The 12,649-nt window shown below is 44.0% G+C and overlaps 1 protein-coding gene across 1 annotated transcript; it reads right to left on the bottom strand.

Annotated features, from left to right (window-relative positions):
- Window positions 1-3,342: 3,342 nt before the first annotated feature.
- Window positions 3,343-12,423, bottom strand: foxk2a (forkhead box K2a). Its single transcript, XM_039788653.1, has 9 exons — window positions 11,914-12,423; window positions 10,003-10,197; window positions 9,694-9,835; window positions 9,293-9,439; window positions 7,982-8,175; window positions 7,684-7,886; window positions 7,180-7,437; window positions 6,899-7,081; window positions 3,343-3,632 (listed from the first exon to the last, which is right to left on the bottom strand). Exons 1-9 carry the CDS (start codon window positions 12,207-12,209, stop codon window positions 3,412-3,414), a joined length of 1,839 nt encoding a protein of 612 aa, XP_039644587.1. The 5' UTR covers window positions 12,210-12,423; the 3' UTR covers window positions 3,343-3,411.
- Window positions 12,424-12,649: the final 226 nt, after the last annotated feature.

The raw sequence follows: 12,649 nt of genomic DNA, 5'->3' as shown, positions 1-12,649 counted from the left end.
TATTGTGGAAAACAAGTGCCTCTCCTTTGTACCAAAAATGAATAAGTGGATTGGTTATTCCATGTTTTTAAAGAGTAATTTAATTTTTTTTTTCAACCTGGACCCTATTTTCATGTTTTTGTGTGTAAGTGACTGATCTGTGAACAATCTTTGAAATTGGTCCAGTATTATGCGTGAACGCTGTAACTGGCAGCCACAGACCGGGCTGTAATGTAACCCTATGGGAAAAATGCGCATTGTCACCTTGGTACACTAAAAGTTATGTTTTTGCCGCTGACAGGCTCAGATTATTATTCTAACAATATTATGGAAAGGATCCCTACAGGGATGGACCTTTTTAAAACCTCTTTGAGACCTTTGTTTAACCAGAAACAGCGGTTTGGTCACTAGCGTTAAACCCACCAGACTCCATTTAAAAAAAAAAAAAAAAACTATACTTTGTGTATAGAGCAAACATATTTTCACATGTAAATCGGTAAACTGTTTATTTCAACCAAAACGAGAGTTGTGATGGTTGGAAGTGGAAAGATGACCCAAAACAGCTTTTCATAGATTTTTGTTTCAGTTTACTTTGAATGAAGTGTATTTTACGATGCTAAAATTAGTTTAAAGTGTATTTACATAGAGCATGATGGCTTTAGCAAACGCAATGAAACTGATGTAATTTGTAAAAAAATCTTACTGTTTAACAGAGGTTGACCTCCCTTAGAAATCCTTTCCATAATGTTGTCAGACACTTAATATTATCTGAGCCTGTCAGTGGCAAAACAAGCACTTTAACAAATACAAGCTGCACAATTGCCCTATTAATTATCTATTGTTGCTCGTTTCTCTGACAGCAGCGGTCTTTCTTAATGGCGGACCAGTGTCAAAGATTGTTGTTCCATTCCGTCACTTACACAAAAACATAGGAAAATAGGGTCTGGGGTTGAGAAAAACAAAACTAAGTTACCCTTTTAGTGCCTCATAAATATTTTAGAGGGTTTTTCCCCCACTGCTAGCCTAGTTTAGCCCAGATCCTGGAGTTAACCGGCTCCATCTAGCCTACTGCTCCCAATAAGTGACAAAATAATGCCAACATGTTCCCATTTACTTGTTGTGATTTGTATTGTCACAGTGTGTATAAACAAGGTCACATGAGACATAGCAACTTCTAACTGTATACAAACTGGGAACTATATTCTCAGAAGGCGAAGCACTGCTACTTCTGCGGAGTGATTTGCTCGCAGCACCTGAGAAGCCCCGTGGTGAGGAGCAGAGTGTAACAACGGTGCTTTTCAGGTGTTGCGCTAATCCTCCGCTTAAAAAATATTTGTTGCAGAATGTATGTCCGTTTTTAGAATATAGAAGTAATGCTGTGTTAACATGGAATATTAGTCGTACACACTGACTATACAAATCACAACATGTAAATAGGAAAATGTTGTCATTATTGTCACTTATTAGAAACACGACAACGTATAAAAGGCTCCATTACCTTGTATCTCACGTTATGGCTCTGTAGCAGACGCTTTTGTAAAAATAGGCTAACACTTGTGTTACATAGTAGAGGAATTACCGTATAGTACAGAATAAGCTTGCAGGCAGTTTCGACTTACATTAGCTGTTTATGTTTAATTACTAATGTTAACTAGCATTTTAGTTAGCAATAATTAACCTGTGCCCATGTTATCTCCTTGGGAATGATTGAGATTTCTCTTGGCACAGCTACCACAAGACTTACAACTTTCAGACACGTTGCTCACGTCACATTTACGTTGTCTCTCTCAGTTGGAGGCTGCACAATAAAGCTGGCCATCACCGGAAAAGTGCTTCTAATAGCCTTCACTGGTCTCCGTCCAGAGACACGGGGTCTGCTGGTCCATTCTTATATACTGTCTATGGTCGGTGCCTAAAACGTGTTGAATTCAGTAGCCAGCCCTAGATATGTCGTCTTTGTCTTCTTTCCTCATTCAAACAAAAAGAACAAAATAATCGTTCACAAAGACAGATTGTGAGTTTGCATTTGCCCTGCAGAGAAGGCTTTTACTCAAAGAAATACAAACTAAGAGGTTATGTGTTTTAAATAAATTTATAAAATAAAAAAAAAAAAAAAAAAAATAAGCATTTACCCACTGAAGCAGAACGATCACTTGTTTTTCCTCATGTAACATAGAATACAATCTGAATAGACTGGTTAGTAGCCTCAACAGAATCAAATAATTAAGCCAAGAGTTGCCAACTTCAACACAAAAAAGGTAACAAACACAGCCCATGGTGACGGGAAAAAAACAGCAAATAAAATTACATAAAAAAGGGAAGAAAAAAATAAAACAACTAAGAGGGTTAAGTGCAGCACTGGTCAGAATCATACAGCGTAGATTCAGTCGAAATTTTCTTCAGTTCCATATTCAGATAATCTGCTCAAGTACATTGTCTCTAGATCCGTAACATGCAAGCTCGATGAAGTATATGGTCAAATACGCATGGGAATATATTTTATCTCATAGGATATTTGTAAAATATGAAAAAAACTAATCTGTAGATGAACAGTGATAACGAAATTCCATTTGCATGAATGAGCAGAAAAAGAGCATCCACTCCATAGATAGTGTTTTCTTTAAAAAGGAAAAAGGAGACTACATTCATTTCACTGAACAAAGAGTCCACATACAAAAACAACAGAAAGAGGGCTCCCAAAATATCATGTCGGGATGTTTCAATGTTCTTAAGGACCCCACTTATAGCTTTTAGTTATCTTAATTATTACTAGATAGTATCTGTGCCTTGGGAAACGGAGAAACACTCAAAAAGAGATCCAAAGATACACTTGTACAACGGAATACTGCATATCTACTCACGACTGGGTTAGGTAGGTCGACATGGAGGCTAGCTGCCGAAGATGGGAATGTCCACACGTACGTACACACATTTCCCTTTAGCGGAATACACTACTGGTGATTTCACTTGGTTGCTTTGTCTATCGACACACAGTAAAAGCGCTCGTCTGTAATGCTACCAGGATGAGGCTCCGTTCCATCTTTAGGGGAGTTTCAGGACCAATCCAAAAAGTCATTTTGGATTTTCTTGCAATCGGGATTTTTTTTTTGTCTTTCTTCCTGTGCTTCTCCTTCTGTGGCGTCTGGGTCTCAAGCTTCGGGGATTCACAGTCATCATCAACTCTTGATTCCATTTTTTTTTATTTGGTCTTTAGTTTTTGCATCGCGTTTGGTGGTCTTAAATATATAGAAGATGGGGGGGGGGGGGGTGAGGACGAGTTTTTTTTTTGAACATTCTGTAAGCCCTGCAGGTGTTTCCCAGTCGCTCTTCTGTTTTTGGCACCTTGGAGTAGATGATGGGAGGGGGGGGGGGGGGCAGTGTGGGACGTGTGAGGCTCAATGCGTACAGGAGAGCAGGGGTCCGGAGGCAGACCTACTTGTCACCGATGTGTTCACTGACCCCTGCTTCTCCGGCTCTGTCCGTGGTGCCGTTGTTATTGTTGGTGGTGGCTGCAGCAGCTTTCCCCTCCCCCCCCTCCGTCTTCACCCTCTTTGACTGGGGTTGCTCCTGCAGCGCTCCGTTCTGCCTCTTGGTGGGGAGCGAGGCTGAGGCGGAGGCGTGGGCCGCCAGGAGGTGCAGAGGGTTCGCAACAGCTGGTAGAAAGAAGACAGGAGTTGTTAACAATGTGGAGCGACACAAGGGAAAGGGATCTGAGCTAGGGCGGAACTTTGGGTTCATCATACACTTCATTTTCTGCATTCTGGTGAATTTTTCTGCAACAATTTGTCCCTTTTCTGCATCCATTTATGGTGCAAATGTCTTTATTTATGAAAAGGAAATTATAATAGATTCATGGGGTGGGTTGCCTTGGCCAGTTTTGCTTATTGGGGGTTATAACCCCCACATCCCCCCTGTAAATTACACCTATGGATCTGAGCATTACAATGGATGAGAAGTGGGACCGAATCTGTAGGATTATTAAAACGGTCACGCACTGTGAGGGTGCGCCTCATCCAGTTCAGGATGATGCATCGGACTCCCTCCAGATTGTTTAGAATTGGTCTGAAAGACACACCAAATTGTTGGAAATGTAAGACAGAGGACAGCCAATGACTTCATGTCATATGGTCCTGTGATAAGGTCCAGGTTACATGATAACCTATGTTGGATTGCAGGGACCCAAGTTCCATTCAGCCCTAGATGATTTGTTCTGGGAGATGGGTACATTTTAAGCAGGATGGATCAGCACATAAACAGCTGGGTCCAGACTAGTTTAATGATAGACAGACAGATTATTTTAAGAGGATGGAAGAATGAAGGGGTGCCATCAATCCAGGAGTGGTCTTGTGAGATGGCTTGGCTGGAGGGCTCCTAAGAAGCTTTGTGCTGGGGAGAGACTGTATGATAGGCTTATGGTGTTGTCATTTATACATACACTCACCTAAAGGTGGAAATTAGGAACACCTATAAGATTTCTCGTTAATGCAATTATCTAATCAAGCAATCACATGGCAGCTGCTTCAATGCATTTTGAGGGTGCGATCCAGGTCTAGACAATCTCCTGAACTCCAAACTGAATGTCAGAATGGGAAAGAAAGGTGATCTAAGCAACTTTGAGCGTGGCATGGTTGTTGGTGCCAGACGGGCTGGTCTGAGTATTTCACAATCTGCTCAGTTACTGGGATTTTCACCCGCAACCATTTCTAGGGATTACAAAGAATAGTCTGAAAAAGGAAAAACATTGAGTATGCTGCAGTCCTGGGGGCGAAAATGCCTTGATGATGATAGAGGTCAGAGGAGAATGGGCCGAGTGATTCAAGCTGATAGAAGATCAACTTTGACTCAAATAACCACTCGTTACAACCGAGGTATGCAGCTAAGCTTTTGTGAAGCCACAACACGCACAACCTTGAGGCGGATGGGCTACACCAGCAGAAGATCCCACCGGGTACCACTCATCTCCACTAAAAATAGGAAAATTTGCACAAGCTCACCAAATTTGGACAGTTGAAGACTGTAAAAATGTTGCCTGGTCTGATGAGTCTCAATTTCTGTTGAGACATTCAGATGGTAGAGTCAGAATTTGGCGTAAACAGAATGGGAACATGGATGCCTTGTTACCACTGGGCAGGCTGGTGGTGGTGGTGTAATGGTGTGGGGGATGTTTTCTTGGCACACTTTAGGCCCCTTAGCACCAATTGGGCATCTTTTAAATGCCACAGCCTACTTGAGCATTGTTTCTGACCATGTCCATCCTTTTATGACCACCATGGACCCATCCTCTGATGGCTACTTCCAGCAGGATAATGCACCATGTCACAAAGCTTGAATCATTTCAAATTGGTTTCTTGAACAGGACAATGAGTTCACTGTACTAAAATGGCCCCCACAGTCACCAGATCTCAACCCAATAGAACATCTTTGGGATGTGGTGGAACGGGAGCTTTGTGCCCTGGATGTGCATCCCACAAATCTCCATCAACTGCAAGATGCTATCCTATCAATATGGGCCAACATTTCTAAAGAATGCTTCCAGCACCTTGTTGAATCAATGCCACGAAGAATTAAGGTAGTTCTGAAGGCGAAAGGGTCAAATACGGTATTACTAGGGTGTTACTAATAATCCTTTAGGTGAGTGTAGGTTTATAGTTTATTGTCTGTTTGGTTACTATTCTGTTGAATGGTCTGGAATATTGTAGTTACGGTCATCTTTTCTTGGTTTTTGTCTGGGTGGGTGGTGACAGAGATTCTGCAGGTTTCACTAAGTCAAATTTAAGACTTTTAAGACCTTTTATAAGACCATTGTGAAAGTAGTTTAAGACCTTTATCACAACATCAACTAAAACATAGAAAACTTTCAAGCCGATATCGCTAAACTAAAATAAAATCAGTTTTATGTCTTGTGGTACAATCGGAAAGAGACTCGCGCCAATAACACAAAAGCAGATAAAAAAAATTGTTAATCACAAAAAAATACAATGAGTGACAACAACAGTGGCAGAGACAAGTAGTAAGTCCCTTCTTACAGCTTATATCTAGGATTATGGAATGATCTTGGACCTCTGTCTTGTGCTTTTAGGACATTATATTGCTCTCACTTTACTGACCGTGCTTGTTTTCCCACTTTGCCTTTTCTGTGCTGTGTGCTACAGTATGTACTGTAAGAACACGATCCTTCAAAGACTTAACCCCTCACATGGGTCAATGCCAAAACATCCTTCAGCAAATACACACATTACAAAAAGGACCCTAAAGCAGTGCAAGGGCCAGTTGCTGCTACATGTACATTCAGTGCGAGTGCAGGATAGCGACCAACAGGCTGGAGGTGTACGTGCATGGCCGTGAGCTGCAGTCCAGTGACGGAGGAGCTACGCTATGAAAACATGGTGTTTCATATTGTCTGTGAGGAACAGTAAAGAAGAAAATACGGTTAGGGTTGCATGACATTGACAAAATGTGATATTGCGATATTGAGCATGAATATTGCGATATCGATATTCATTTCGATAGTCTTAAACATATATAAAAACACCAAAGTTATGTAGTCTCCCTGAGCCACACTCATGTTCTAGTCTGGCTCTTCTTTCCTTTCGCTCCACACACTCGCTTTTGCAGTTCACACTATCTTTCTGTCCTTTAGCTTCTCGGTTCTCGCTTCTGTCGCTGTCTCCATCTCCCTCTTCACTCACGCTGTCGAAGTGTGCCATGTGACAGGGCAATGAAATATGCTGGCTCTAAATTGATCACAACACACAGCCACCGGCACATCTCGCCACAGAATAAACGGAATATTGCAAATTTTTTGGGACATTTTTGATATTGCAAAAATGATACTGAGTCGATATATCGTGCACCCCTAGTGTCTAGTGTGTCAGAGTGTGTGTGTGTGTGTGTGTGTGTGTGCGTGCGTGCGTGTCACCTGTGCTAGCAGCAGTACTGATGGGAACGAGGTGGGTCCCGTTCTGTGTGATGGCCTTTATGGGGAGCTGGTGCTGGCCGAGCGGGGCTTGTTGTACGATGGTTACCGTGGTCAGTGGGGTGGCCGCAGAGCTCTGGATGATGCGGCTGACTCCGCCTAGCGACGAGGCCGTGATGGATGGGACTGCACACGGGGAGAAACACACACAGACAGTCTCAACACAATGCTTCCTGACTACAGGGGGGGGGGGCACGACTGCTAGAAATAACAACACGTCTCACGCTTGATCTCTTGGTGCTCGCCACTTCCATTCTCCTGAGGTTCCGGGCCCACTGTCACAGCGGGCTGGCCGCCAACAGTTGCCATGGTGACAGTTGGGATCTGGTGGACGACGTGCACCGTCTGCATGACGGGGGCGGAGCTAACGGAGGTTGTTACAATGGCGGGTGACGCCATGGCGTAAGTCACAGGCTTCATGGTCGTTTGAGGCATCTGGCGCTGCACGGCGATCAATACCGGCTGGTTGTTGAGAGGGGAGCCTATCAGAAGGGGAGTTGGGGGGGGGGTACAGGTTACTGACAAACTCCTTACTCTACTGCCATTCACCATCGTCACAATAGACAGAGGCACACAAATACTGCACGCCATCACAAAACACGAGGGGACAAAGTGAGCAGCGTTGGCAATTTTTTTTCTCCATTTTTACCTCAGAGTTAAACACAAAGAAACTACAAAAATGTCCTTTTTGTCCTGAGGAAAGAATCTTGGGGAAGGGTGTGCTTTACCAGGGGAGTTCTGTGCAAAGCGGGCCTCTTGGATGACAGCGAGTTTGGGCTGGGCTGTAGTGGTTTGGGCGGGGGCTGGCGGTGGGGTTGGCTCTGGCTCTATGGGGACCGGGGAGCCCTCTCTGGACAGGCTGTCTGGGGTCTGGACCCCACTGGAGTGGGCAGACAGCGCCCCTGTGTGGCTGGGAGACGCCGGAGCGCTCCTGGGACAGGAGAAGAAAGAAGGTTGATTATTGACACGTTGTTCCCCCACAAACTGAAGTAACACACCTCGTGTCTGGATGACAGTGTTCTCTACCTGGAGGAGAGCGGCCCCACAGGGGTCCTGAAGCAGGGCACTCCCCGCGGCCGCCGCTTCCTGAACGCTTGTTCTACCAACTTCCCCTCCGAGGCGGGGTCGATCCTCCAGAAGGATCCTTTGCCCGGCTCCTCCTGAGAGCGGGCCACTTTGATAAAGTAGCGGTTCAGGGACAGGTTGTGGCGGATCGAGTTCTAAAACGCCAATACATACACAAGACACACACAGAGCGTTACTAAAGCTGTACAATTCTTTGAAATGATGGGAGTGTTACATCATTTGTGTTATATAGTGATAAGATAACCTTTATTGTCTCCTTCAGGAGAAATTTGTCTTGGGCAGTCAAGAGAACAAAAATAGCGCCACGTTGCATAGAAACGCTAAATAAACATACAATTGTCTCATACAGTCTTCGAATATTCCCATGGCTTTGTGGTTTGGTGGAAGGAGCAGCAGGACTGCGCAGGTCTTATGGTCTCATTATTTAAAGAAAGTATGGTTAGATAAACAGGTTTTGCAGAGACGCTAGCACAATGTGTTCAGTGCTTCGTGTGCTCCACCCGTGAGAGAAGAAAAATTCAACGGTACCTTTACCAGCTTTGTAATGGTCCCTTTTTGTTGACATTGTTGGAAATGTGAAGTAGCCAAGTAACTGAGTGCTTTAATTTTAAAACATTCAATTGGGATGCCCCGACTGGTCGGCCGCTGATTGTTATTGTGCGATATTCAGTAAAAAGTTTCTATCGGGGGGACAGGCATTAATGCTTTCTGTAGAAAACAGAGAATTTTGGACCCTTTATTGATTTGTTTGGGAAGAGGGTTTACTTGTGGGGGAAAAAAACTGAACTGAATTTCTATATTTTGTTGTTCACTGATGAATCCCCACAATGTTTGTTTGTTGAACTCTGGACTGGACATAAGACGGTAAGTTTCGTGACGCAGGTTATGTTGGACCCATTCAGGAGACAGCTGTCCCACTGGTGTCCCTGTAGGCAGAGACTCTAGTCTGCATTGCAGTTCAATGCATTTCACTCCTGAACCTTATTGATTATCAAAAGATAAATGAAGAAAATGATGGTCTCATTTCCTGAAGCGGGGGGGGGACATCTTCAGATTCACCCACCAGGTATTCAATTTACAGTTCTATATAAAAAAAACTGAGCAAAGCAGCAAATCCCCATGTTTGAAAAGTGCCTCAGCTTTTTTTAATTTACAATGACACATGACAACTGATCATGCAGCCCTGATTCATGCATTACTATACAACTACTGCAAGTGTAAGCAATGGTAGCACGTAGCGAAGACTCTGACCTGCCAGCCTTTGTCGGCTGTTCTGTAGTAGGGGTAGTTCTTGGTGATGTGGGTGTATATTCCATTCAGCGTTAGCTGTTTATCCAGGGCCATGGTGATAGCTTGGACTATTAATTGTGCATATGAATATGGAGGTTTGGAGTCATCCTGTGGAAAAGAAGAAGAGAAAAAGGTTTAATGGATGAGCTATTGGGATTAAAATGTGTTTCGTTAATGAAATACAAGGTAAGCCCAGGTCATGTTTTCTCACACAAACTCAGACTTGGCAAAGTTCAACCAGGTTCTGTACTCCAAAGTCTATGTTGTTGTGAGCATTGGGCAATTTTTTAGACTTCAATGAGTAAGCAGGGATGTCACCTTTTCATTGCCCAGTTCTATGCTTTAGACTGCCCCACGCTCACCTTTGGGCTGTCTTCACCTGAGGCCTCTTTGTCGTTTTCTGATTGGGAGTTGTCTCCTATGAGGTCAGAGGCCAGAACACGGCCTGTCCTATAGCTGGAGAGCCCCGCCCCCCGCGGACTTGACGGACAGGAGTTTGCCGCACTGAGAAATTGATTTAAAAAAAAAAAAACACATCTGTAATTCTGCATACATGTCTGGAACAATGACCAGACAACCACTTAAATGACAAACTTTGGACAGTGTTATTATAGTACCCTTAAATAAAGTGTTTTGAACATTGCACACAGCTCAAATGAAGCCACTCTCACCTTATGGTGCCGGTAGGTGAAGGCAGTGGGCTCATGAGGTGGGCAATGTTGTCAGGAATGTTTATGGTCAGTGGGGAAATTTGGGGTTGGACGGGCTTAACCGGTGATTCCGGCACGTTCCTTGGCTCCTTCTTGTCACTGGACAGGGCTGTGAACGTGATCTTTATACTTGTGCTGGGGAACCGCAAACAACACCTGAGAACCAAAGACAAACAAAAAGTGTGCGTTTAATGTCAACAAATTTGCATTTAAATGACTATGCAGGGTTCCTCCCCCAGAAAAGTTGTTTAGCCAGGTGGCAAGCGTCTTTTTTTGTTTTTTATGAGGGCCCGGCTGGGGCCAGACACAGACTGATGGCAGCATTAATGTAGAGCCCAATAGTTTCTGTGATAACAGAATCACGAAATTGAGAATAAAAAAAAAAAAGCTATAACACAGATTTCACAGGACCCTACACATTAATTAAAAGCTAACTGGAGATTTGAAAATACAGTATAACTACGTCCAACTTTCCAACCAAGCTGCCCCACTGTAACTGTAGTTTAAAAAAATTGTTAAAATATATTAAAAAATAATTCCCAGTGGCTTAGGCCAGATGGGGGACAACTCCCACCAGGCTTGCTAAACACTGGGGGAAACACTGCTATGATTATATTTGTCAACATTTTAATACCGATTAAATAAGTGGGAAACATAATGCTTATTACAATGCCATTGTACAGATGGACAAACAAGCCTCCTGCCTGGCAACAAGGAGGTCTAACTGAGGCCGAGACAGGAGCACTGAGATTCAGCCCCACAGTTTAAATATGGACGTCCATATGGACCATTATGTAACAGATCATGTCTAACATGTCTCATTTATTTTTAATAGGGTATATTTGGACCAGTTGCTGACACCTTCCAATGAATTACTACTTTGGCGTGGTGACAACATTCAGCATATCCTACCTAAATATTTATGACGATTAAATGCCAAATGTGAGTTACCACAACAACAACTATTTGACATGAGTTTGGGGGTTTTACAACTGGAAGAAGAGAACAAGCTGAGCAGTGTAAACACACCGACAGGGTACGAGGCCAAGTTGACATTGAGCCTGATCCAAATAACTACAGCACTAACCTCAGCATCACACGTAAACATTGTGTACGTAACATTTATTCATAACCTCTCTCTTATGGTAAGTAACATGTGCTGCAGCAGGTCAGAAACATTACCTGTACAAGTTTTACAAATTAGCATGTGTTGCTAGCATGCTATGTGGGACAGCAGCAGTAGCTCTCTGGGTTTGAGAGCAACTCAAACCAAACTCGGTTACATTCGGCCATTTTAATGTTTCTTATTTTGCTAGGAGTAAACACAGACATTGGGGGAACATGTATTACAGACAGTTTTGAATAGTTAGGGGCCACTCTGCAATTCGGCATGCATGGAACACCAGGGAGATAAAAAACAAATACGACTTCTAGACAACTGTGTACTGATGCTTGCTCTTGGAGGAATTGTGTGTCTGTAAATCATAGTGTGTTCTACACCTACTCTATCTCTAAAGTACACTGAGATAATTCCTGTTAGGATTTGACACTATAAATAAAACTTGAATTAAATAGAATTAGTGGACTATATGTATGCCGAATTAACCAGATCCCCAAACGATTGGCACAAGGTCGTGGATCAAGTAAAAAAAAAAAAGGGTGTGTTGTGTTTGGCAATGGTCAACGGTAAACCGACACATTTGGCATGGACATTTCGTGACGTTATCGCCATCCAAACGCGCAGCACGCATCTGACCGGTGTTACTTGACACAACACGTGCAACATCACTGCGGGACAACACAACAACAACACATGAACCCACAAATCAGCACATTCCACCAGAGCAAACAAACTGGCCACATCAATCTTACATTCGTGGAAGCTGGAGGGGGGGCGCCCCTCTTCTCTGGAACACCCCATCGACAAACACCCCGTTTTTGCCGAGGCATCGGAGATAGAATTCCCCCGTGCCGGGGCCATCTTCCCCCGCAGTGAATATCTCGAGGTGCCGCCGGGAGATGAAGCTGGAGTGGCCCATGCTGACGTCCACTGAACCCTGCGAGGAGTTCCGGCCGATGGTCACCGACCTTTTCTTCATCAGATACTCGAATTCTCGGCCCTCCAGCCGGGCTACAGCCGACCCCGACATCCCGCTTACCACCGCCATCTTCAGAAGTATCTGCTGGAGATTTGGAGGTGTGTTTTGCGCGGAAACGTATAAGCGGTTGCAGGGAATTGAAGGGGGGATATTTTTGGTTTCGTGAAAAAGGGGGGATCCAATTTTACACCGTGGAGAATTTGGCTAGGAACGTGCCAGACCGGGTACACAGCGGCTCCGACCCACCGCCGCGAAGAAGAGGAAAAAGAGAGGAGCGTCGGCCAATCAAAACCGGCCAAACGGACGGAAGTACTGTGACAGACAATCCGTTGAACCAATGGGAAGCCGATCTGGGTATGCAGATGTGTGGTGTTTACCAATGACAACAATAATAAAAATATTCGTAGAAACGAGCTCGGTTGCACTGCAGGCTGACACGCAGATGGATGGAGAGATGGAAAAACCGGCGCAGTGATTTCAAGGAGGCTGGAATAGTTGTGGATGTGGGG

This window comes from Perca fluviatilis, chromosome 21 (genome assembly GCF_010015445.1).
Source record: "Perca fluviatilis chromosome 21, GENO_Pfluv_1.0, whole genome shotgun sequence".
Lineage (NCBI taxonomy): Eukaryota > Metazoa > Chordata > Actinopteri > Perciformes > Percidae > Perca > Perca fluviatilis.
The sequence above is the reverse complement of the archived record's forward strand: the minus strand, read 5'-3'. Positions and strand labels throughout refer to the sequence as shown.